The sequence below is a fragment of the Babjeviella inositovora genome (genome assembly GCF_001661335.1).
Source record: "Babjeviella inositovora NRRL Y-12698 unplaced genomic scaffold BABINscaffold_9, whole genome shotgun sequence".
NCBI lineage: Eukaryota > Fungi > Ascomycota > Pichiomycetes > Serinales > Babjeviella > Babjeviella inositovora.
This window is the reverse complement of record NW_017566846.1, coordinates 641,863-665,008: the sequence shown is the minus strand read 5'-3', so window position 1 is coordinate 665,008 and position 23,146 is coordinate 641,863. Positions and strand designations below refer to the sequence as shown.

Sequence of the window (23,146 nt, the reverse complement as noted above, 5' to 3'; positions counted from 1 at the left end):
TACAAGTGTCAATTAAGTGAAATTTAAAATAGCATGAACTGAAAAAGGAAAGCTCTTGTTTGACATTCCCAGAACCACCCTTTGGTATATCGGGGTTTAGACCTTAATCGGATTATTTATGCATAGGTATCGGGTCCTGAATCCCATTTCACCAATTGAGGCACAATAGAACCAAGCATTTGAGAATACAGTAATACTGATCCACCGGATGGTCTTATTGGAAAGTGCTTCTGACTTTAATCGGCTTATCGTTAGTTAATGCTAGCACGCTAATATACACATTGTTGCATCTTGTTCAACAGGCTCCGGTTCCGGATTGACGGGTATCCAAGTGGCCAGTGGCCATTCTCTTTTCAGCTGGTTACGTCGATTGATAGATCAATATTGGCTCTCCCACGTTGGTTATCTCGGGAATGTTAAGCTTCAAATCAAACGCCTTGCTCAAAATAACTTTGAAAATCTTTTGAACATTGATTGACTTGGATGTGGAGGTGAAGATGATCGGAGCCTTCATGGCACGGCCGAACTTCAGCGCCTGGAGCGTGATTTCAGCCTGGTCCTCCATGGGCAAATCGATGAACTGATCGTACTTCGTACCTACTAAGAACGGAATTGCGGTGCGATTGAACCCACGGGCCTGGCGATACCACTCTTTTATCGAATTTAGAGTCGACTTGCGCGTTAAGTCAAACATGAACAAGATGGCGACGGCGTCGTTGCTCACGAGTGGGAGCATGTTGATAAACTCCTTCTGACCTCCTAAATCCCAGATGGAAAATGTGATGGATGTGTTACGGATTGATATTTGCTTCTCCATAAAGTTTACCCCAAGTGTCTGAATGTAATCTTCGTCAAATGTGCCCTCCACGTACTTCACCATGAGCGACGTCTTGCCGATCTGCGAATCACCGATCAAACCGATCTTGAGCGCCACTCTGCGAGGGTTAGTCTCTGAATATAGGGGTGCTGGGTGGAAAAAAAAATACTTACGAGTGCTGCGGTTGGTCTTCCATGTGGTCTAAGTTGAAGGAAGAGGCAGGTGAGTGGTGTGTGGCAGATTAGATAGGATGTTTACCTCTTAATTAGACCCGCAGGTTCCCGATTAGGCTATCACGTGATATATAAAATGGATGGGAGTGACACCTGAGAAGCTACGTTACTGTATAAGTGTTAGATAAATGGGCCAAACCTACAAAATACGAAGGTCGGGTTGAGGAATCGGAAGGATAGGAGGCGCCTTCAACTAAACCAGGCGTTTGGCGGGTGCAGTTTCCCGAATAACCAACCAGCAGCCCACAAACCCGGAATTTGCCAACGGAAGCGGCTACAAACTGTGAGTTGAATGACAATTCCACCTTACAATTGGTTAAAATGTTTAAATATTTTGTGAATTGGTGTAGATGTGATATAAAAATACTGTTTATAAACTATGGAATGAAAGATCTAGCGAGAACGCTCTATCTCCAACTTACACAGCTTCCAAAACAACATCCTTGAAACCAGCGGCCTTCTTACCCTTGTCTTCAGCGGAAGCTTCACCGTGCAAGGCCATCAAAGAGCCCAAGTCGAACTTTGGCTGCTTCAACAACTTAACCTTTCTGATGTGGACGTTCTGCAATGGGTAGATAGCCTGGGTAGACTTTTCGATTTCACGGGCAATAACTTCTGGGATCAACTTGGTGGTCAATTGGGACAAGGTGGAGTTGGCGACTTCTCTCTGGATGATCTCGGTGATCTTCTTTCTGATTTCTCTCAACTGGGAAGACTGGGCGTAGGTGGTCTTCTTGATTTGGTTTTGCTGTCTCTTGGTGAAGGCAATGGCAAAGACTCTGATGACGTAGTCGTCAGCGGTCTTAACGGTGACATTGCATTCCAAGAGGGACTGCCACTTTCTAACCAAGGACTTGAGCTTGTCGGTGGTGTAGTCGAAGCCGTGGAAGTTGGTCAACAAGTTCTTACCCTGAACTTCATCGACTCTCAACTTGACCTTCTTGTGGGCGTGGTCCTCAGAACCCTGCAAGTCAGCCAAGCAGACCTCGAAGACACGGCCCTTCAAACCATCGGCGGCGTTCTTCAAACCGGTGGATCTGTTGATCAAAGTCTTACCGACGTTTCTGTTTTCAAAGGTGGATGGAGCCTTGATGTCGAACCAATCCTTTCTAGCGAATGGATCTTGGGCCTTCTTCTTAAGACCCTTCTTACCCTTGGAAAGTCTCTTGTTCTTACCGACAGCCATATTGGTATATTTAGTGTGTGCTTATAAAAACAGTGAAGGGGGTCCTTTGGAGGTCGGCTGCTTTTCAAGGAGTTGTTTTATCGAAAATTCACCTACCACACATTGAGCACTCACTGAGGAGAGCCAGCGACACCATACAAACTCCCCCTCAGTACGGTGCGTATACTAAGCACAGGCGTGTGTCCCAACCAGGTCTGGTACTGGCCATGGAAAATCTGGCGGGAAAATATTTTCAGAGGAGGCGAGCCGCATGGCCAGAAAATTTTCGCCGGACACGGTTTCTGTGCGAAACACGCAGAACAGAATGCGACGGGCGGGAAACGGGGGGAGTTTTTCGTCCTTTTGCGCTGCTGGCCGTGACTGTGGTTTTGGAGTGTCACCTGATAGTCACATGATCTAAGCCCTAGCCCTATATTCAGAGCGGCCTATACTATCAGAGACTGAACTTCGGCAATCAGCACAAGGTGAAGCAGATATAAAATCGGTTAGCAAAACATTTATTAGTTAGGGGAGATCCTACGTTTCCCCCTTGTAACTATGTAAGTAGCGAGTCTAGTGAGAGTCGAACGATGTATACTTTTCCCGATCCGTACGCCTGTTTTTGATGCCAGCGATATCACGCAGTGCTCTTAAACAAGAATTATTGGGACCATGCTACAGACACTGACTATTGGAGCTACCTCAGATTTAAGATAAAGAAAACCGTTAAAACCGTTTCCCCTACAAGTATTGTGAGAGCTGAATATATTACAAGTTCGGCATGGCTCTCCGAAAGTTTCTGAACCGTCGTGATACACTATCCACCGGTTTACGACAAGATTTATGATGCACGGCCCCCTAGAGCCGACCACAAGATGTAAATGTGTAGAGAATTATAGATAAATGCAAAGGATAAACCAAATTGCAAGTAGAAAGAGATGATAAAAAAAGAAATGTCCAACTAAGACTAGTCAGCTTAGTTGTGCAAACGCTTTTCGTAGGAGTGCAAGTTGTGAACACCACCTTCGAACTGGGCAGATGGAGTTCTGAACTCGAATCTGACAACACCTTCGTTGGTGGCGGTTCTCAATTCGTCAACAGACTTGACACCAATGTCCTGACAAGAGTGTTGCAAACCGGAGTACAAGTACGGAACAAACTTCTTGACAGAACCCTTATCAACAACGGAGCCAGAGACACCCTGGGCCACCAAAACCTTGTCCGACTCGGAAAAGTATCTGGAGGTGGAAGCGTTGGCGTTGGTGGAGGTCTGCTGCATGGCCTCGATGGAACCCATACCTCTGTAAGACTTCAATCTCTTACCGTCCTGGTAGAAGTACTCACCCGGAGACTCGGTGGTACCAGCCAACATTCCACCCATCATGATACAGGAGGCACCCAAAGCCAACGCCTTGGTGATGTGACCAATGTTCTGGACACCACCATCGGCGATACATGGAACGCCGAACTTGTTGGCAAACTGGGTAACGTTGAAGACAGCGGTACCCTGTGGTCTACCACAAGCCATGACTTCCTGGGTAATACAGATGGAACCGGAACCCATACCAATTCTCAAACCATCGGCACCGGCTTCGATTAAAGACGCAGCCTGTTCTCTGGTAACAACGTTACCAGCAATAACCTGCAAGTCCGCAAAGGTTTCCTTGATCCACTTGATCATGTTCAACTGGAAGACAGAGTTACCTTGCGAGGAGTCCAACACAACAACGTCCAAGCCAGCAGCAACCAACTTTTCCAATCTGACCTTATCAACTTCGATGGTGCCGATGGCGGCACCGCACAACAATTGCTTGGAGGAGAAAGACTTGGAAGCCTCTGGGTACGAAATGTTCTTTTGCAAGTCGGCTCTGGACAAAAGGGAAACCAAGTTGCCGGCGTTGTCAATGATTGGCAACTTACCCTTCTTAGACTTGGTCAAGATTTCGTTACCAGAAACCAAGTCAAGACCCTGCTGGCCGGTGACCAAGTCACTGGTCATGACTTCGGCAACGGTGACATTGTCGTCTTCGGTGAATTGGTAGTCACGGGAAGTGATGATACCAACTAATTTGCCACCAACCTTACCAGTTTCTATTCTGTTAGTAATGCTTCTCGAGAAAAAAAAGCGGCTTGGATGAAACACCAGAGACAAGGGCATGTAGTCAGGGAAGAAAGTTGTCCACATGATCGTTTGATCAAATCGGTAGAACGAAAGTTAATGTTGTAAGTTAATCATCATAATGCCAGGGGTTGGGATATCTCGGGGTGTGTGTGTTCATGCTAAGCTGTTAGTTGGGATACATACCAGTAACTGGGAAGGAGGAGAAACCCAAGTTCTCTCTGATGGTCTTGACCTGACCAACAGTGGTGGTTGGGGTAACCACGATTGGGTCGCTGATGAAACCATTTTCAAACTTCTTAACCTTCTTGACCATGGCGGCCTGCTCGTCGGCAGTACAGTTGTGGTGGATGATACCAATACCACCCAACAAGGCCAAGTGAATGGCCATGTCGGCCTCGGTGACGGTGTCCATTGGCGAGGAAACAAACGGAGTCTTCAAGGTGATCTTCTTGGTCAACTTGGACTCCAAGGAAACCACCGAAGAGGGAAAGTCGATCTTGCCTGGCAAGACCAAGAAATCGTTGTAGGTCAAACCACCAAACGTCTTGGAGTTCATCAAGTCATGGACGGACAAACCATCCTTGGTTTCGAACTCCTTCAAGTAGGAGGTGGCCTTGGTGCAGTCAAAGTGGGCAGACATGGATGTATACTTAGGTTAGAGGAAGGACGTCGTGAAAATGCAACGGGGCAATGATTGCCAGGAAAGGAAAAAAGAAAAAACAGTGGGTGTAGAAAAGAAAGGCTTCACACCGTTTGTTTATATAGTGGGATGCGCAAAGCGGCATGAATATTTTTTCGATTTTTTCACGCCGCACGTTGGCTCCTAACCACTAGCCATTACTAACGAGAAAAAGAAACGTTTTCGATTGCTGGTGAAATTGGCGTATACTTTTCCTTAGGGTTCGCAGGGGCCGAGTCACAATAGATGGATGGCCACCGCCGATAAGGTGGGGTCACACAAAGAGCTATACTTTACATGGTAGGTCGATATATACGGTGAGCTAATTTCGTAGAATAGACTGGTCCTAATGGGTAGGAGGCATTGAGCCAGTTGAGACACGAGGCTGTTTTTTTGAGTTAACTAGCATGATCCTGGGTAGATGGCTTTTTTTGGGCAGATGGATTTTCTGGTGTAGAGTTGGTTGTTCTCAGCGTCCCGTATTACACCAAGATATCCGACAGCCGAGTTGCTTTGACCTCGGAATTAATAAGACTGTGCAGTTCAAGATAGTCCCTTCCAGTTTAAGGTTAGGCTATGCATGCACTAGATCCGAAACACTGTTGCCAAACTTAGATGCCCTTTGCCAGACTAAACTCCAGGGTACCGTTGAGGCTTCTAAAGATACTAATCAAATAATAGCAGTAAATAAAATCAAACATAATCCAAGGACCGTTGGTTACTATGTCGATCATCCCAAGCGTGTCAACACGAGGGGGAATACCAGTAACCATATATTCGGCGAAGCACATTTGATAATGACCGTCACTGGATAGGCACACACTACATTAGTCCTCACATTTTTTATAAAGCGGGATGGTCCTTAAAATCTCTATGAAGCGAAATATGGATTGACATCCAAACCACCTGTATGCTCAAAAAACAATCAGAAATCAACCACTCTGAGATCTTTTAAGCATCATATTCAAGACCTCAGATCAGCCGGAATCCATATGCAACCACAAACACTGTACAAAACCACGTTAATTCACAAAAAGTCTTTGACGCTCAGAAACTTTATACAATGCCAATTCTACCTTCCTGTGACGACAAACTTTTTCCCCACACGTTTCTTCTTCGCGTATTTCATGATAAAATTATCAATCTTCAAGTTTCGCACGTTGAGATCCTCGATAAACGGTAAAATATCGGGCATATCCCACGTGGACTGGAGTTTGAACAACATCTTGAACCGCTTAATCGGGTCCTTCTCGACTAGCACCACCGTGTCAAGGTTAATATACTGGATCTTATCCACCAACGGCCGTACATAGTAACCTGCTAACATCTGCAAGTCGATGGGGCAGTCGAAAAACGGCGGGAAGGCGGATTTCCATGCAATAAGGAATTCATCGGGGGAGATGAGTCTCTGGGCATGCTCGCGCAAGGCATTCACCCCGTACCACTTACTGACCTTTGCCTTATCCAATGAAAATTGCTCCTCCCCCTGTTCGTTCACGGTAGGAAACAGTGAAAACTTCCAGAGTACTGTTCGAACGAGCTCATGGGTGTAGTCGGTGTCTTCAACGGCTTGTAAAGTGTCTCTCACACTGAGCCGAGCCATATCCAACTCCGACGCTAGGAGCGCTGTGAGGACAAAGTTTAAGGCTTGGGTGATGAAACCGCGTGATAAAAGCACCGCCTTCCCCTCGATCTCACAGCCGTTATACTTATCGAACCAGAGCGTCCGGAACTCACTGGTCGAAACCGGTGACCGGCACACTAATTCATCCACGGTGATGTCCAAAAACCCACAGCTCTCGATCCGCGACAAATCGTCGCCAAAATTGGCATAAACAGGAATTTTCGAGATTAAATCGATCTTGCCTTTTACCTTGGTGAGCTCCAACTCCGAGCTGAGCGAGCTGAACCCCACCAACCGTTCATCCGCCCCATCTTGTGTGTGATTCATGAGGAGGAGCGTGTTTGTATGGTTTTTCTGTCTGATCTGGAACGTTGCGTCTGACGAGCACAACACAATCTCAGAGTCCTTTCCAGACGCCTTGATCGATAGCTCCTCCGTGCCCGCTTCGAGGATTGTTAGCACCTCAGGAGTGAGCTCCAAGAGCTTATACTGTCTGGATGGTCGGAGGCGCGTGTAGATATCCATGATAGGGAGTTAGGGCGGATAGCGATAGTTCGGATTCTTACCTGATAAAAAGACTGAATTTGCGACACGCGTCTGAAATGTTACGCGTCGTACACGTGACGTCCATGAGTAATCACTTTTTCTACTATCTATCATTTTGTCCACTCTTTCAATTTTATATATACCGTTTATCATTTCGTCTAGCCTTTTGTACTTTATATCTCCTTTGTCTTTTATCCACCTTTTTTATAAGCACTTTATACACCCATTCTTATGACTTTATTAAGCAGCGTCATAAACACATGGTGAACCAAAATTATTATGAAACCAGTATTTTAGCGGTAGTGGATGGTACTTTGAGATAATAGAAGTTACAACCTTGTATGAGATAGGCACAAATTCTCAGCATTACTAGACACTGCGAGAATACTTTTAACACAAAAGTGTAGTCCAAATTTTCACTGAGCAAGAACTTGATTGAATTAGAATAGCCTCCACTAAGAAAAAAAAACTTTGGCTGAAGTCCCTAGTACCAATAGACATCAATAATACCTTTTTTTAAAAAACCTTTCGCCAATACCGGTTTATGTACAATCATATGTGGATTTAATCACCGAATCCTACTAGCTTTATAAGTCTCAGAGCTGTTGTTGTCTAACCGCCCCTGATGCTTCTGTATTTACCAAGCTCATACAGTCATATGCGTTATTTAGTCTTTTAGCTACCCCTTCCATAATCTAACGCGCCTCTCGGTTAAGGACTACGCTTAGTACCTACTAACCGCAATCTGGCTGATCACGTCAGCTGCATCTATTAACCATCCATTAAACAATCGATATGTATTGACTGAATATAACTACTACTTAGTAAAAATATCCGATATACCAACGATATACCGGTATAAGCAAATATCCTACAAATCTGATAAGTGTTATATTCCCCGCCGTCTAATCCTGGCTTTTCGTAGCCTCACCTGGTTACCTGCTCACGTGCCACACGTGACTGCTTGTTTACATTTTTACGGCTGCACTATATTTTTCCATCACTAGTGTAAACAATAACTATTCCAGCAGCCAGCGAAACGCGTGGTTTCTTAGCCTTCATCAACTACATTGTGACCGCATTCATTACCTCCGCTCTCATCACTACTTTGCTATACAATCCGCATCACTTTTTTCTTGCTACAGCTACTTTCTCCCCCCTTTCCTAAACGCCCTTTTCGCATGTCCTTGCACCGCAACTTTTCCACAGGCTACTACGGTGACGGGCTCTCTACCGCATCAGCCGTGACCGTCTACGACAACAAAATCATTGTGGTAAACATGGGCGCCGCGCGCGATGCTCTCGGGCGGCGCACCTTGGACGAGTGGCGTGCGGTCTTGCCGTCCGCGGCATACTTTGTGGGCACCGATCCCAAGCTTTTCGGGCGCTGCCTCGCGTTCGTGTACGAAGACCCGCACACGCGCAAGTTGAGCACAGTGCTTGTATCACGCCATGGTGAAAGCCAGTACAACTCGCTCACGCTCGACGCGCGTTCCAAGTACTTTCCTGCGTGTGAGAACTTGCTCCCTAAAAACAAAAAGTCGAACGTCCGGCGCGCGCTCGCGATTGCAAATCTCCGTACGTGCGCGATACTTGCGCCGCGCGCGCGGCTGACGTTGGGTGCACGCGGCTGGGACGAGACCGACGCGGGCGCACTCGCGAACCGGATGGAGTTGGTCGCGAACCGTGCACCCGCAGATATTGGCGCGGCGCTCTTGGCGCTTGGCTACTTACGCGATAAGTTCACCAACTCGGTGAACCTCGATGTGGTGTACGTGGATAGCGAGGCGGCAGTGGATGACAATAATCGATTGGTGTTTCTTCTTGGAGATCAGTTGGACCTGTTGTTTGATCCGTTGATGGAGTATTCGCCGGAGCCAACGGAGAAGATATATAGGGTGCCAAGCGGCCAGGATGCTGCCTCCGGTATGGCCCAGCCTGGAATTGTCACCGCCACCGACAGCCCTCTTGCTCAAGCCATCCTCGCCGAACTCTTTGCCTCACAGACCAGCCTCACCGACAAGCTCGTCCACTTTCTCCAGACCTTTGTGGTTCCCCTTCGCATCCGCGTACTCAACGGTGAGTTCCCCCTCACTATTAACGCCTTTAACAAGATTTTCCCGCCCACCATCGACGAAATCACCCGTGTCAATTGCATCTTCCTCGAGAGCTTGGAGGCAGCTATGCCTTACGGCAGCTTCGAGGTCATTAAGGCCTGCGGCAAAACCATCCCCTACTTCTACAAGGCCTACATGCGCCATGAGGCCGCGACCAAGACCTTCAGTCGTCGGGTGACCGAATTCTTGGGTGACCACGGCCAGCAGGTTGCGCGCGACCTCCCGACCGTGGACCTCCTGCTCTACACTGTGCGCCATATTGAGAGCATTGTCTTTTCGTCCTTAAACTTGATCAAGTTGAAGATGATCTTGACGCGATTGTATCACGAGAAGACGGACAAGAGCGAGCGTGAAGCAGCAACCCCCGTGACCACAGACCAGATAGAGACGGAGATGTTTCTCCAGATGGAGACGTTCTATCGTTCCGCGCTCCAGACCATTGACTCATTCGGGCGCGACACGCTCAAGCCGTACCAGCGGCGAGTGTTTACCCCTACCGGCAAGATCTTGACCGAGTTGGCGGACGGTTGGCCGGTGGAGTTGCAGTACGGCTGGTTGACGCGACGCGTGGTGGGCATTTTTGATGCCACAAATCTCCACACAAATGCTCCCTCCGTGATCATCGTCTTTTCCGACCACGTCTTGTTCCTCAACGTGGGTGAAGCCGTAGCCCCAGGGCCCGGGGCCCGTGAGTCGCTTCACCGGCCATCGGTCTCCGACATTTTGATGCACTCGCTCGTGAACGAGTGTCCGTTGGAAAACATTCCACCGTTGGCGGTCGCGGGCTATGCGGCGATTGGGGGAATTCACGCGTTGACCTACGATGATGCGACGTGCATCCAGTTCTACGTCTCTGGTCCGGGAATCCTCGGTGGGACCAGCGGCGAGTCCGCAGGCGAGGCAGTTCGCACGTTTCGTCTTGCCGCGCCCAAGTTGAACAGTGGTTTCCAGGTCATCGAGTTGATCAACAAGGCCAAGATTTTGGATAAGTCTACGTCCTTCCATTTGTTCAAGTATCTCGACCAGGGCTTGAGCATTTACTCCATTGCCCATGAGATTGACCACTTTCTGCAGGAGACGTCCCGCTCGCCGTTTGCCTTGTTTCTCAACACCCATATTGACCGTAGCTATCTCCAGCGATACGATTTATACCTTGCTGTGTCTGCATGCTTCCTCGACGACGACAGCGTACAGATCACGGGCTTTTCCAGGGGAACCCTCAGCGTGGACCGTGATGAGAAGGAGTTTCTTATGGTGGTGCTGTCCGGGAGCCTTGCCGCGTACTTGGTGGAGATGTTTGCCAAGGTTTATCCGTCGTTCATGTCGCATAGCAACCCCGACTTTCATGAGAGTTTGATGAGGGCAGATGCGACGCTTGTGGGAGCAGTAGAAACGTTCCTAAGAGATGAGCCAGAGGTGGAAGTTCCGGCCAAGTCTCAGACCAAGTCTCAGACTAAGCCTCAGACTCCACAAGTTTCTCCGGTGGCGACCCCAGTATTGCCACACGCGTCGCCAAAGCCCATTTTGAAACCCCAGACGATTCCAAAGGTTATTAAGTCACAGCCGGCACCAGGGGCTATCAAGTCACAGCCGGTTGAAAAACGCCCGTCCTTTTTTAAACGCCTTTTTCGATCCAAGGCGAAAGGGGCCGGCCTGAAACCAGCAAAGCAGACGCCGGAACCAGCCAAAACTATTAAGCGGAAGATTACCAAGCTTTTTCACTCAGAAGAGGTGTTGAAGCCGGTAGTACCGAGCAAGAGCTTGTCTGGGCCTAACGACGTCCTGTCCGAACTGAAAATGGTCTCGCCAGACCCGGACAAGGTCTCACATGACCCAAAGGTCTCGCCTCTGCTTGTGGCACCACTTGTTGTCCAACCTATGGAGCACAGCGACAACGACACTATTAGATACGCACCGCAACCGATTCTTACAGCAACGCCCAGCAAACCCCTCACGTTTGTACCGCTCCTTCCCGACGATGTTTCCCGCTCCAAGACCCGCGACTCGCTGACGATGCAAAATGCTCAGAGTTTAGACAACTTGAGGAGCGTCAGTATGCACGAAAGCATCAACAAATTGGTAGAAGACGAGGTACCGAATTGGCGCGTCATCGTGCGTGACAACTCATCGTTATTGGATATTCACCGCAGATTCCTTCACGAAGACCGAATCGCCAGGGATGAGAACGAAAAGCAGAATGAGAACCAAAACAGAATGGATGAAATGAAGAGAACGAGCCCTGAGGTAGGGACGAACGACTATTCCCTCTATCACAGTGATGTCACGGTCAACTACACGCTGCAAACAACCAGTAACTTTCAGAGTCCGTACAGAATCGGCGTAACCACTCAAACCCCTTCCGGAACGGCAAAGATTTCCCAAAACTTTGTCAGATTGGGGAAATCTCCCGATAGTACTCAAACGAACGAGGCCCCCCAAACAGCTTGTGACTCTCCCCAAAGTATCCGTCATTCTTCCCAATCGATTCAATCTCCCAGAAGACTCGACTGGGTGGGTACTGGTAGCCCCTCCCATTCCAATACCTCAGTGACTCCCCAGCTCACCTTTGGCGATCTAGATTTCGGGGAAGGTCCTCGGAGCCTCGACTTTGGTTCCTTCGGAGACAGTGCTCTCGGAACCGACGATACCCTTAAAGGGAAGCTCGGAGACTCGCAGTTCCTCAATTACTCCGTCTTTGACGTGCACACCAACCTGCTCACGTCGCTCGAGCTTGCGGCGGACGATTCCAAGACTATCGAGACGGATTCTGCATACTACACGCCAGAAAACATCAAGCTTGATTCGTTTGACGTTACGACCGAGAAGGCATTTTTGCGTTCGGACTCGAGCATCGAGATCATTTCCTACGGCGACGTCGCGACGGTCCAGCCGGTGACGTGGCAGGAGGTTGCGCGCATCGAGCGGTACGTCGTAGGGGAGGCCTCCGTGGAGACAAGCGACTCCTGGGACGGTTTCCCGGGGCTCACGCTGGCAAAGACTGCGGATCTGATACCGACGTTGACACAAAACCTGCCAGTGCGGAGTCTCAAGACCTTCCGCGACATGTCCATGCGGTATCTTGCGGACTATCTCAACGGGACGGAGCTGTTTGTTGATGATTAGGTGGATATTTCCTTGGATTAAATGGGAGGTTGGAAACTTGAATGAAATGATCTGACAAACTCACGTTCAACCTTTAACTCTGGGAATTATGGCTACACTTGATCTTGGGTTTCAATGATTCAGGATGGGCAGGCATACAGAAATAACGAACTACAGGGACCTACTTCTTGTAGTTCCTCTATCCACTATGTGTTTGAAATATGTGGACAACTAGTATGAATTTTGTTTCCGTTAGAATAGGCATTTGATGAAACATAATACCTAGAAACCCGGGGTGATTATTAAAGCACCAAAGATCTTTGGAGTTGGTATTGACATATACTTTCAGGTATGCTATTAAATATCGAAAGATTTTTCTCTGTATTTCGCCAGATCTCTTAACTAAGGTTCATGAGGAATCTCGGTTGTATTTCTCTCAGCCCACGAATCGTTTTATGTAAAGGCCGGGTATTTCTGCCTCCTGAACCACCTCTTTTATTAATCAGCGTGCCTAAAACAGTCGCAAAAATGACACTAGCATGCAATAGTGTTTTACAACAAGACCGTAAATTTTGCCGCTTATTTTAGTGTTTTGTACTGAGACAATTCAGTTCGTGTGCATCTTTCCTCACATGCACCTTAGCTGGCGGAATCACTCTTCATAGATTGTTGGGTCCGGCAGAAATCCGTAATTATTAAAGCAAAACACTACGAGGTATGTGATTTTATGATCTCTGAACCACTACAAACGGGCATGTTTAACAATAATTCCACTATTTGGGCAGGCTACGAGAAATCCGTCCCTCGACAAGCACCACACAATGCTCTGCATCAGCCGCGCGCACGTGCAGGCTTCGCGGCATTGTTGCCATTATCACAGAGTGATACCACCAACTTTCTTATAGTCTTTTCTTGTCAGTTATGTTTAGCTTGCAATATTAAACCGGTAGTGAATAATAGATAAAAGCATTTAGAACCCTGGTGGCAGAAGTGCTCCATACCTCTGTAGTCACGTCGCGTAGCGACAGGGCTTCGTAACATGAAAAACCCGGCGCAAAATTGATAAAACAAACGGCTTTAACTACATTGCTATTCTTCGCCACTAAACACAGACAAAATGGTTGACGATATGGAAGTTGACGACTACAGAAGAGTATGTGTGACCTACCATTTGTTTCTATTGCAATACTAACAACCCAGGACCGCTCACGCTCTCCAGACCGCAGAGATCGCTCGGGCTCACCCCCAAGAAGAGCCTACGGCGGTGAGGAAAGAAGAAGTAACAGAGGTGATAGAGGTGATAGAGGTGATAGAGGTGATAGAGGTGATAGAGGTGACAGACGCGATAGAGGTGATAGGCGCGATAGAGGTGGCCGCGGCAGAGGTGGGCGTGACCGCGGCGGACGCGACCGTGGCGGGCGTGACCGTGGACGTGGTGGGTTCAGCGACAGAAGAAGCTACCCAAGCGATGAGTACAAGACTCGCGTGGATAGAAACCACGACAACTCGATCTTCATCGGCAACCTTCCGTTCAACTGCGAGTGGTACGAGATCAAGGACCACTTCAAGGGCGTCGGAGAGATTCTCCGTGCGGACGTGGTGATGCGCGACGGGCGTGCGCGCGGTATGGGGACCGTGGAGTTCGCGCTGAAAGAGGATGTGGCGCGTGCGATCGAGAAGTTCGACCACACTACGTTCTTGGGCCGCGAAATCTTTGTCAGACAAGACCACCCGCCGCCAGAGAGCAAGCGCAGAGAGCCGTTCCAGCGCGCGGAGCGCGACAGGTACGAGCCCGAGGCTAGACGTGAGAGAGGCGACAGACCGCCACGTGAACACGCTACCGCGGGCTTTGAGGTGTTCATCGGCAACTTGCCGTTCTCCACCACGTGGCAGACATTGAAGGACTTGATGCGTGAGGCGGGCAACGTGCTCCGCGCTGACGTCAAGCTGGACCACAACGGGCGCTCCCGTGGTTTCGGGACCGTGGTGTTTGAGACCGCGGAGGAGGCGCGCACCGCAATTGACCGTTTCCAGGGCTTTGAGCTCGACGGCAGACGCGTGGATGTGCGCGAAGGCCGCGCACGTAACGACGCACCTGCGCCTGCAGCCGCGCCGCGCGTCCGTGCGCCCGCGAACCGTAACTCCGAGCTCACGCACGGGGTTACCGGTGATGGCCCTAAGTCCAACGTGATCTTTGTCAAGAACTTGCCGTGGGCCACCATCAAGGACGACTTGTTTGACTTGTTTGACACTGTCGGGCGTGTTTCCAGAGCGGACATCCAGTACAACGACGTTGGAAAGCCGTCCGGCAACGCTGTGGTCGAGTTTGAGTTGGAAGAGAGTGCTGACGAGGCCGTTGCGAAGTTGCACAACTATGAGTATGGTGGCAGAAACCTCCAGATTTCGTACGCCATTCTTCCAGCCGCCCAGCCAGCCGAGCAGGATTTGATGCCACAGTATGCTCAGGAAGTTCCTCAGGTTTCTTCGGTTGACCCCCAATCTGAAGCTCAGTTCGAGGCTCCACCAGCTGCTTCATTCGAGGCTCCACCAGCTGCCCCAGTCGAGGTTCCCGCCCCAGAAGTCGGGGACGAGGCCATGGAAGAGGCGCTTTAAAATGTTTTTACAATTGACGTGTGTTGACACTAGGCCAAAATGTAGTGAGATGGACTTGTTCAGATAAGAGACTGTGTATACGCAGTATAGGAGATGGGGCCTTTGCGTGTGCAAGGTATCCGGTAAAGGGTGTGGATGGCCTATTTAGTGCTTTCTATTCATGTTTATTTGGAAGGGACTTTGCCCCAATCATCCGGTTTACTCAATATTGTGTAGGAAGCTAAAAAGATGATTCCTTGGGGGAAAATTTACTCAGGTATGCTTGATCGGGAATCCATAGCAATACCAATCTCATCGTCCAATTCTATGTCACATCGATAAACTGGAAGTGTTATGGCACAACCAAACCCTTAGAGCCTTCTCAAATATCGAATTATTTTGGACCGAAATGAGAGTAGGTAGGTCTAGTTAAACTCTACAGTAGCAAAACTGCTGGCCTGAGACCCTTAAATCTCTGTAAATGATACTAATGATCAATGAGCTTTAAAGGACAAATCCATTTCCAACTGGGGCATGTTACATATTTTTCCTTACAGTTGATCTCTGCAATACCTCCAGCCCTATTCCTAATGCCATTTCTATTGTAGCCTTAGAATATGAGTCAATGCAAGTATCGGTGTTCGATTAACGCCGATTAAAGTGATTGCTCGAAACCGAGCAATTATATTACGTTCTAAGATACACCCACAGATATTCGAGAACATCCATACGATAGCTGCAACAAATTCAAGTTCACGACACTCAATTGTCCAACGAAAACATACCGCATACAAGGATTTGAGTATACTGCGATTATGAAGCTCAAGCATAGGTCTTACTTAAACCTGCCTCGCTATTCCGGATATGGCAACACCAATCGCCTCTCCACCTCCGTCTCCTTCCCTTCCTCCTCCTCTCCGTCAAACCGCAACCGACACCTGCCGTCGCGCTTTGTGCCTATCACCTCTGCCAAATAAAATGTAGTCGTCTCCGGGTACCGCGCTAACACCTTCGTGCCGTATGGATAGTTGATCAACTCGCGAGCCTCGTCTGGCGTTGGTACGAGTAAGATCTCCTTATAGCTCGCCTTGAAGATCTGACCCGGATTGTTGTTCTCATCCGGCTCCGGATCGCGAATCTCGAACTTGGTACCGTCCGCCAACACTTTCAAGACCTCGCACTGGATCCACTCGGACATTCCGCTGGCAGAGGCTCCCCCGTACGGGTTGTGGTTGCGCTGTCGGAGGCGGTAGGCGACCTCAGAACCGATGGTTACCGGGTCCGACGGGTTATAAACTGATGTGTAAAAGCTGGGGGTTAGTATGGCCATCGAATGATCAAATTTGGCGTCGCAGGAAATCAGTTGAAACCAACACATTTTTTCATTCACCTTTCAAGCTCAATGCTCCATCAACCTCTATTTGCCGCTGTCAAACAAATACAAGCATGAAAAAGCCTACATACCTTCTTCCCCTCTTGGACTTTGCGTCCGTCTTCTTAGGCTTGGGCTGCGCCACCGTCTCGGCCGCCGACTGGCTGACGATCAATTTGTCAATATTATCCAACGTGGCCGTCAAAAGCCGTTTTCCCTTCTCCAAATCGTCCTTGTGGCTCAGCACCTGGGCCTTCTGTTCCTGTAACTCCTCCACGGTCGACTCATCCGGCTGGTCTTGCAAGGCCAGCGCGTAGGATTCTCCCGCGTTGCAGATGTCCTGTAATGAGGAAATCACGTTGTTCCAGATACTCTCTTGTTGGTCGCTCATAGCGTGGGGATGAAAAGAGGTAGTGGGACGCTGAGAGGCTTGTTTGTAAATGTAGAAAACAGTCCTGCATGTAGCCTCAATACGGAACCCACGAGGATTTATGATTGACCTTTCGTAGTCGGTTACGGTCGGACGATAAATATTATTTGTTCCGAATAACTCGCCTTGCTGAATTTTACCGTTGTAATTACTTGTGCAAACCCTTTTTATGAACTCTCAGCTTCAGTAATTGACTGGATGGTGTAGGTTTGACTCACCCCGCCCTTCCGTTCTTTTTGCAAGTATCCGCAGTCTGGAGGTAATTCGCAGTGAAAGCCTTTTAATTTACAGCAGAGACTTATATTTAGTCTTGCGAGTGGTAGTATCGGCTCATCCATTAATTTTAATAATGATTGAACGCGCATGCCCTATGCATTGGTAGGCAGGTTTGTTACTGGTCGAGACACAGCCTGGGTGATTTTAGGCAAAAAGAGGCTTTCGGTAGAATTAAATAGAAAAACAACAACAACAACTGTAAATACCAAATATGCCGACAAAAGGGTCAATAATGGTACGATAAATCTATAATTATCCATCGGGTGGCACGATCTCCCCAGGCGGTACATAGAGCCTGGCTAGAAAAACCATCCCGAATTCCCACATCTAGCTCTTTCCAAACGCAACTCAAAGCACAATTTAAACCGATTTTAACACCAGCAACCGATAACTCGACTGTTTTCCTCTTACTCGATCCACTTTCTCCCTTCATCGTGCACCCTTTCCTGGTCGTGCTTCACACCAACTGGTTTGCAGCCCCGATCGCGCTCGTTGATAATTTTTCAATATTAAAAGCGTGCAGCTCCACTCAAAGATAACTCGAATACCCCAGCCCACCCAATATGTCTTTATTTGCTAAGGTGTCCTCGGCCCGTGTGGCCATGAGAAGTGCCCTCCTCTCCACCACGCTCATCTCTACGCTCCGCGCCGCGCTTCCTGCGACGGTGATCCCAGTGCGTACTGCAACCAAGAAAGCGGCCGGTTCGAGAACCTCGATGAGGGATTCCGCCGGTCGTCGTTTGGGGGTCAAGAAGCAGGACGGAACGTTGGTCAAGATTGGCGACATTATCGTCAGACAGAGAGGGACCAGGTTCTTCCCCGGCGAGAACTGCAAGATCGGGCGCGACCACACCATTTATGCGGTGGAGCCGGGTTACGTGCGCATCTACCTCGATCCGTTCCACCCAAAGCGCAGATTGATCGGCGTGGCGTTGGAGGAGCACTTGCTTTTGCCGACCCCGCACTTTGCGCCCCGCGTCAGGCGGTTTGGGTATGCGCCAATTGAGCGCGCGGTTGACGCGCAGGCCGAGGAAGCCAGAATGCTCAAGCAGGAGGCACTCCAGTTACCTGAACAGTTAGCCGCCGAGGCTGCTAAGCGTGCACAAGACGCTGCGAGACAAAGCGTGCTCGCTCTGCAGATCGTAGCCTTTGTCGAATTGCCAGCTGAGGAGCAAACCCTCGCTGGCGCCAGATTGCTCGCCATCGAAAACCAGTTGCGCAATGGGAGAGCTATTGCTGATGCCCAATCCATCACATCCTTCGATTACCACTTTGACATCAGACACGAGGCCCGCAGAGCCGGAATTGCGCCAGAGGAGACCGAACGCTTGTCACAGCAGTACCAGGAGATGGCCTCGAAGGTCGATGCCGCCGTTTCGTTCCACTCACTCACGTTTGACTTGATTCCACACATGAGCGCCACAGACATGGAAGCTGCGAAGGCGCAGCTTGTTGAACAGTTGCGCGCGTGCGTCAAGACCAAGAAGGCCTTGAGCAAGGATATCGACGCCGCTGTCGTCTTTTCGGCTGAAGAGAGGGCCCTCTTGAAGAGAGACTACTTATCCGAGGGTATTGCCGGCTCCGTCAAGGTGTTCAACAAAGACACCAGAAAGGTTGAGGTCATTGATGCCGCCAAATTGGGCTTTGTTCCAACTCTTTAAGGCCTGGGCCCCGTGTATATAGTAAACTATTGATAAACAGAAAATTGTAAACGCCAAAGAGATTCGAGTTGGACCCTTGTCAAGTATCAAACAGGAAGCACTCGGGAGGTCCGCAGATACTGTGCTCAAAGTACATCGATATAGCTTACAATCATGCGTTATAGGGTATAATATTTACGTGGGGTTGGTCCAGCCCACCCCTGGATATAGCACTGTTACATAATTTCAAGTTGTTACCCGTCAGGGTTCTCGGAGATGCTCATTCCCCTCGTGATACTTGTCATACTTGGGTCTGCACCAGGCTCTGCGGTCGGTATACCCTGGAGTATCTTTGAATCGGTTAGACAAATCTCACGGCGCGAGCATCCAACGGCATACCGTCTTCGCCTATGCCATTGTCCCTCATTTTCTTCTGGATGTGGAGAAGACGGGCTTTGTCAAATGGCACGCCCTTCTGCTTCATGATACCCAAGATCTGCAGTTTGGATTCCTCATCCAATCCCTGTCTCGGGTCATCAAGGTTGTGCAAGCCCACGTCAAATGACGCTGATGAAAGCCCGTTCTCTATGTCGTTTGTGAACGACAGCTGAGCGCCCAAGGAGATGTAGGGGTCTTCTCTGGAGACCAAGCTTCTCACCCGGGGCACTGTGATCGTTAGTATTGGATCAGAAAGTCGGAATAACGGTACACGTACACCAGAGTCGCCTCGTGTGGAACAAGAGCACTGAGACGGTGGCCATCAACACTAGAAACAAGATGAAGTTGTTCTTGGCGGAGTATTCCGGGATGTAGCTGGAGAGCGGGTGTTTGGGCATTATATATCTCGGTAATAGTCTTGGTTATCTGCTTGCTAGTTTTAGTGGTGGCAGTGTACGAGAAATAGACGAAATTTGGTGCTGCTAAAACAAAAATGAGGATCCTTCAAATTTGTCACCAGGAGATTAAAGTTTTTAGCGCATGTGCCAGACAGACTGCATGATCAAGGCAGTAGGGGCACTACTAAAACAGGCTGGCCGAGCATTGAGCCACCATCGGTTACCTTGAGCTCTAGTCGCACTAGACTGGTTTGGCAGATTTAAAATGCAAAGACAGGTTGATAAGACAAATAATGGTCTTTATGTTATTACTAGTAACCAAATATATCGGGTGATTTTCACTAGTTTGAATACCAAAGAATTAAACTCTGGCATAGCTCGTTGTATGTCCTTTGCTGATAGAAAATTTGTATGCTACTCCATCTCTAGACCTTGAAATATCCCACATTGTATTTTTATTCTAAATTTCCACCCTTTACTTTCCTATACTCCTAATAGGATTATTAAATCTACCGTAGTTTGTGCCATTGGGGGTAAACGCTCCATCGCTCTCGGTTATTGTCATGCGCGAATCTTTTCGATCTTATTTTGATCCGTTTTGCGCCAGATATCTGGCTTGATAACACGCCATTGTGCATCACTCCCCCCTACTACAGTTCATTAAGAGAAATCCTTTTTGTATAATTGCATTTTACCATTGACAGCCTCATGAATCGCCGCAGCGTCTTAGGCTATCATACGTCGCATGACTTTGACAAATCAGACTTGTCATTCTCGTCCAGTACTGGAGAGGCGCCAAACGGCAGGTTTTCGGTCCCGAACTTTACCTCTCACAACTTACAGTCCCTTGGCACCAACAATTTGCCGACCTTTGACCCCCACAATTATAAGTCCAAGGCCGTCTCCAGGGCGGTCTCCAGCCTTCTGCGATCGCACGATTTGCTCTCCTTCGAGGCTGAATTGCATAACATTCTTCAGGAAAACTTGTCACTATCGTTGTTACAGCGACAGGCGTGCCAGGAAATGCTCCGGGCCACATTTGACTTGTTCCAGGTGCTGGTAGCGACTACAGGGGCTGATAAAACGTTGATCGATGCTGCGAATCCCGCATTTTTTGACCGCATGCAAACCGTTGTGAACGCTTTGGCTGACTTGGTATCGCAGGTGTCATTGAGAGAAAGAACCGAGGGGGCCCCTGAACTGCATATCAGTCCACGAAGACTGGCTACAGGTCCAGGCTGGGGGCAGCCTGGTACCTACCCTGACGCCTCCCCTGTTTCGACCCGGATCTCTCCCAACATGACGCCGTCTAAACCTACAAAGTTTGACATTCACCATGCTTCGCCAGATGTTGCGGTCTATAAAAAGCTCGACACCTCACTCACCGAGTCCGTTCTCCCAAGACCCCTGAGTGTGTCCAACCACAGACAGTTGGAGATGGACTACACCCCAACCAAGCTGAACCACTTGCTGGTCGTTCAATCGGATGATGATAGCGAGTTCTCGGACGAAGAAGCCTTGAACGTGTTGGACAGCACAAAGTATGGGGGTGAAACCGAAAATGAGTTTATTGGCTACTTTGAGAAACTCCACTTGTCCAATTCCAGCCCCGGAGGGTTTCCTGGATTTTCTACGGAAAGCTACATCAGCAGACCCTCTTCTGTGACCACATCCATTAACTTTCCACGGGAGAGACCCGTACATCAACCCCAAAGCCAGATGTTCACCCCCGTGCAACAGGACTCCCGAAAGTTCACCCATCACGATTCATTACCCCGTGCCAGACTTTCCCTGACCACTATATATGAAAACCTACACGCAATGCTGGAGCCACCCAGAAGACACCGTCTGGTGATGCAGCGCCCCGTGAGCTACATGACCCCAAAATCGCCGCCTAGGCAGGTCAGGGCCCATCCACGACTCAACCAGCGACCGCAATCAATGGTCTTCCCACAAGCACTGCAGAGTCGTGCAAGGCGGCAGCTGTTGGCCAACCCGTCCCCGGGGCAGGCGCTGTATGACGGATACTATGGGTCTCAATACGGCGAGGGATACCAGTATGAGAGAGGATACCAAGGAAAATCCTACCTACAACGATATGACGAGCACCACGAGAGAGACCCGGAGCAACAATCCACTCACCCAAGGTTCTGATTTCTCTGAGGACTGCCCAAGTATGAGGCATAATCACTGACGAGTACTTGCTTTTGTAGGGCAATTTGTTAAATATCAATGCTTAATTTTTTTGCCGTAGCTAGCTCTGAACAGACTCCTTTGCGAAAACCTTCTAGACAGCAGGATTGACAAAACCCGTAAATATCTGGCACCTCTGCCGTACCTACTCCGGGGCTTGCTGTAACAACATGCGTAAGTATATTAGAATGTGGCTAAAAATCGTAACAGTATATATACAAGTTCTGGGATTTTAATTGGTGCGGGGAGAAAAATAATGTGGGGGGGGGCTATTGGCTTATTCGAGGACAACCTTGGCACCGAGGGCCTCCAAGGTGGCCTTGATTTTTTCGGCGTCTTCCTTACCGACGTTGTCCTTCAAGACCTTTGGTGCGGACTCGACAAACTTCTTGGACTCAACCAAGGAGAGACCCAACATACCCTTGACTTCCTTGATGATCTTTGGCTTGGACTTGGCGTCGAAAGACTCTAACTTGATGGAGAAGATAGTCTTCTCCTCAACCTCTTCCTTGATCTCCTCAGCCTCGACGGCGGCTGGGGCAGCTTGGGCAGCGCCGCCAGAGGGGAAGGCAATATCTGGGATGTTCAACTTGGTTTTTAACTCGGCAACCAAGGCAGAGGTTTCCAACAAGGTCAACTGGGAGATGCTGTCGACGATCTGGGTGATCTTTGGATCGACAACGGTGGAGTTGAATCTGGCAAATACCGGAACAGATCTTCTGGAGGCGGCTCTGAAGGCAGCACGGGCAGATTGGCGAGCGATAGCAGACATTGTGAGTGTGAGATAAGTGGAGTGAGGGACAGACTACCGTTGCGAACTTTTTTTCTATGATTTTCAGGTTGAAAAATTCGAGGTTCAACCTGGAGCTCCAGCACAGGACAGCATAAGCGCGACGGGGGCGCGCGACGCTTATGCCGGTAGATGATATGCAAGTAGCGCCATGAAAAGAGTGCCATGACTGGAGGCTGTTATTGAATAGCTCAACACCCAAGATGGCTTCTTTCAGATTTTGTGCGGAATGGTATGTATCGATTAATCTGGACAACTGGACGCTGAGACTAACGCCCTAGCAACAATATGTTGTACCCAAAGGAGGACAAGGACAACATGAGATTGTTGTACTCGTGCCGTAACTGCGACTACACCGAATTGGCGGAGAATCCAAAGGTCTACCGCCACGAGTTGATCACAAACATTGGTGAGACCGCTGGGGTTGTGCAAGACATCGGGAGTGATCCAACCTTGCCTCGATCCGACAAAGAGTGTCCGAAGTGCTACGCCCACGACTGTGTGTTCTTCCAGTCGCAGCAGAAGCGAAAGGACACCAGTATGATCTTGTTCTACGTGTGTCTTGACTGCAAGCACGTATTTAGATCGTAACCTCAGGGAGGCGTTGTGTAT

General features: G+C 49.0%; 14 protein-coding genes across 14 annotated transcripts; 7 read left to right on the top strand and 7 right to left on the bottom strand.

Moving 5' to 3' along the window:
* Nucleotides 1-361: 361 nt before the first annotated feature.
* Nucleotides 362-1,013, bottom strand: TEM1 (Ras family GTPase; the record flags this gene model as incomplete). The annotated part of the gene is made up of 2 exons (XM_019130860.1): nt 362-935; nt 991-1,013. 2 exons carry the CDS (start codon nt 1,011-1,013, stop codon nt 362-364), a joined length of 597 nt encoding a protein of 198 aa, XP_018984212.1.
* A 375-nt stretch (nt 1,014-1,388) lies between these two features.
* On the bottom strand, nt 1,389-2,407 carry RPS1 (40S ribosomal protein eS1). Its single transcript, XM_019132173.1, has one exon. The coding sequence runs from the start codon at nt 2,234-2,236 to the stop codon at nt 1,469-1,471; it is 768 nt and encodes a 255-aa protein (XP_018984211.1). The 5' UTR covers nt 2,237-2,407; the 3' UTR covers nt 1,389-1,468.
* Nucleotides 2,408-2,919: 512 nt separating this feature from the next.
* On the bottom strand, nt 2,920-5,033 carry IMH3 (IMP dehydrogenase). The gene is made up of 2 exons (XM_019129408.1): nt 4,521-5,033; nt 2,920-4,306 (listed from the first exon to the last, which is right to left on the bottom strand). The coding sequence occupies exons 1-2, from the start codon at nt 4,975-4,977 to the stop codon at nt 3,192-3,194; spliced, it is 1,572 nt and encodes a 523-aa protein (XP_018984210.1). The 5' UTR covers nt 4,978-5,033; the 3' UTR covers nt 2,920-3,191.
* Nucleotides 5,034-5,275: 242 nt separating this feature from the next.
* On the top strand, nt 5,276-5,959 carry BABINDRAFT_154693 (uncharacterized protein). Its single transcript, XM_019127265.1, has one exon. It carries the CDS (start codon nt 5,424-5,426, stop codon nt 5,829-5,831), a length of 408 nt encoding a protein of 135 aa, XP_018984209.1. The 5' UTR covers nt 5,276-5,423; the 3' UTR covers nt 5,832-5,959.
* Nucleotides 5,852-7,182, bottom strand: DCC1 (Dcc1p). The gene has a single exon (XM_019129407.1). It carries the CDS (start codon nt 7,163-7,165, stop codon nt 6,089-6,091), a length of 1,077 nt encoding a protein of 358 aa, XP_018984208.1. The 5' UTR covers nt 7,166-7,182; the 3' UTR covers nt 5,852-6,088.
* A 1,038-nt stretch (nt 7,183-8,220) lies between these two features.
* On the top strand, nt 8,221-12,752 carry BABINDRAFT_64759 (uncharacterized protein). Its single transcript, XM_019132437.1, has one exon. The coding sequence runs from the start codon at nt 8,368-8,370 to the stop codon at nt 12,424-12,426; it is 4,059 nt and encodes a 1,352-aa protein (XP_018984207.1). The 5' UTR covers nt 8,221-8,367; the 3' UTR covers nt 12,427-12,752.
* Nucleotides 12,753-13,534: 782 nt separating this feature from the next.
* GBP2 (single-stranded telomeric DNA-binding/mRNA-binding protein) lies at nt 13,535-15,215 on the top strand (the record flags this gene model as incomplete). Its single annotated transcript, XM_019132172.1, has 2 exons — nt 13,535-13,558; nt 13,606-15,215. The coding sequence occupies 2 exons, from the start codon at nt 13,535-13,537 to the stop codon at nt 15,016-15,018; spliced, it is 1,437 nt and encodes a 478-aa protein (XP_018984206.1). The 3' UTR covers nt 15,019-15,215.
* Nucleotides 15,216-15,559: 344 nt separating this feature from the next.
* On the bottom strand, nt 15,560-16,774 carry BABINDRAFT_162547 (uncharacterized protein). Its single transcript, XM_019129406.1, has 2 exons — nt 16,462-16,774; nt 15,560-16,307 (listed from the first exon to the last, which is right to left on the bottom strand). The coding sequence occupies exons 1-2, from the start codon at nt 16,758-16,760 to the stop codon at nt 15,851-15,853; spliced, it is 756 nt and encodes a 251-aa protein (XP_018984205.1). The 5' UTR covers nt 16,761-16,774; the 3' UTR covers nt 15,560-15,850.
* A 157-nt stretch (nt 16,775-16,931) lies between these two features.
* On the bottom strand, nt 16,932-17,301 carry BABINDRAFT_162546 (uncharacterized protein). Its single transcript, XM_019129405.1, has one exon. The coding sequence runs from the start codon at nt 17,135-17,137 to the stop codon at nt 16,967-16,969; it is 171 nt and encodes a 56-aa protein (XP_018984204.1). The 5' UTR covers nt 17,138-17,301; the 3' UTR covers nt 16,932-16,966.
* A 100-nt stretch (nt 17,302-17,401) lies between these two features.
* On the top strand, nt 17,402-18,942 carry MRP7 (mitochondrial 54S ribosomal protein bL27m). Its single transcript, XM_019129404.1, has one exon. The coding sequence runs from the start codon at nt 17,639-17,641 to the stop codon at nt 18,734-18,736; it is 1,098 nt and encodes a 365-aa protein (XP_018984203.1). The 5' UTR covers nt 17,402-17,638; the 3' UTR covers nt 18,737-18,942.
* Nucleotides 18,893-19,613, bottom strand: BABINDRAFT_162544 (uncharacterized protein). The gene is made up of 2 exons (XM_019129403.1): nt 19,431-19,613; nt 18,893-19,381 (listed from the first exon to the last, which is right to left on the bottom strand). Exons 1-2 carry the CDS (start codon nt 19,549-19,551, stop codon nt 19,077-19,079), a joined length of 426 nt encoding a protein of 141 aa, XP_018984202.1. The 5' UTR covers nt 19,552-19,613; the 3' UTR covers nt 18,893-19,076.
* A 646-nt stretch (nt 19,614-20,259) lies between these two features.
* BABINDRAFT_168050 (uncharacterized protein) lies at nt 20,260-21,705 on the top strand (the record flags this gene model as incomplete). The annotated part of the gene is made up of 1 exon (XM_019130560.1): nt 20,260-21,705. One exon carries the CDS (start codon nt 20,260-20,262, stop codon nt 21,703-21,705), a length of 1,446 nt encoding a protein of 481 aa, XP_018984201.1.
* A 317-nt stretch (nt 21,706-22,022) lies between these two features.
* On the top strand, nt 22,023-22,424 carry BABINDRAFT_24811 (uncharacterized protein; the record flags this gene model as incomplete). Its single annotated transcript, XM_019131341.1, has 1 exon — nt 22,023-22,424. A coding segment is annotated over one exon (402 nt), but the record flags the coding sequence as incomplete, so codon positions are not given.
* A 313-nt stretch (nt 22,425-22,737) lies between these two features.
* BABINDRAFT_38536 (DNA-directed RNA polymerase II core subunit) lies at nt 22,738-23,125 on the top strand (the record flags this gene model as incomplete). The annotated part of the gene is made up of 2 exons (XM_019131880.1): nt 22,738-22,766; nt 22,816-23,125. 2 exons carry the CDS (start codon nt 22,738-22,740, stop codon nt 23,123-23,125), a joined length of 339 nt encoding a protein of 112 aa, XP_018984199.1.
* Between the last annotated feature and the right edge of the window lie 21 nt (nt 23,126-23,146).

Bases quoted from the DNA above. Each gene is read 5' to 3' on its own strand.
- RPS1 (XM_019132173.1), bottom strand. From the start codon at position 2,236: ATGGCTGTCGGTAAGAACAAGAGACTTTCCAAGGGTAAGAAGGGTCTT.
- IMH3 (XM_019129408.1), bottom strand. From the start codon at position 4,977: ATGTCTGCCCACTTTGACTGCACCAAGGCCACCTCCTACTTGAAGGAG. The intron at 4,307-4,520 runs GTATGTATCCCA...CTAACAGAATAG, and splicing joins CTCCTCCTTCCCAGTTACTG to AAACTGGTAAGGTTGGTGGC.
- BABINDRAFT_154693 (XM_019127265.1), top strand. From the start codon at position 5,424: ATGATCCTGGGTAGATGGCTTTTTTTGGGCAGATGGATTTTCTGGTGT.
- DCC1 (XM_019129407.1), bottom strand. From the start codon at position 7,165: ATGGATATCTACACGCGCCTCCGACCATCCAGACAGTATAAGCTCTTG.
- BABINDRAFT_64759 (XM_019132437.1), top strand. From the start codon at position 8,368: ATGTCCTTGCACCGCAACTTTTCCACAGGCTACTACGGTGACGGGCTC.
- BABINDRAFT_162547 (XM_019129406.1), bottom strand. From the start codon at position 16,760: ATGAGCGACCAACAAGAGAGTATCTGGAACAACGTGATTTCCTCATTA. The intron at 16,308-16,461 runs GTATGTAGGCTT...ACTAACCCCCAG, and splicing joins AAGTCCAAGAGGGGAAGAAG to CTTTTACACATCAGTTTATA.
- BABINDRAFT_162546 (XM_019129405.1), bottom strand. From the start codon at position 17,137: ATGGATGAGCCGATACTACCACTCGCAAGACTAAATATAAGTCTCTGC.
- MRP7 (XM_019129404.1), top strand. From the start codon at position 17,639: ATGTCTTTATTTGCTAAGGTGTCCTCGGCCCGTGTGGCCATGAGAAGT.
- BABINDRAFT_162544 (XM_019129403.1), bottom strand. From the start codon at position 19,551: ATGCCCAAACACCCGCTCTCCAGCTACATCCCGGAATACTCCGCCAAG. The intron at 19,382-19,430 runs GTACGTGTACCG...TAACGATCACAG, and splicing joins CCACACGAGGCGACTCTGGT to TGCCCCGGGTGAGAAGCTTG.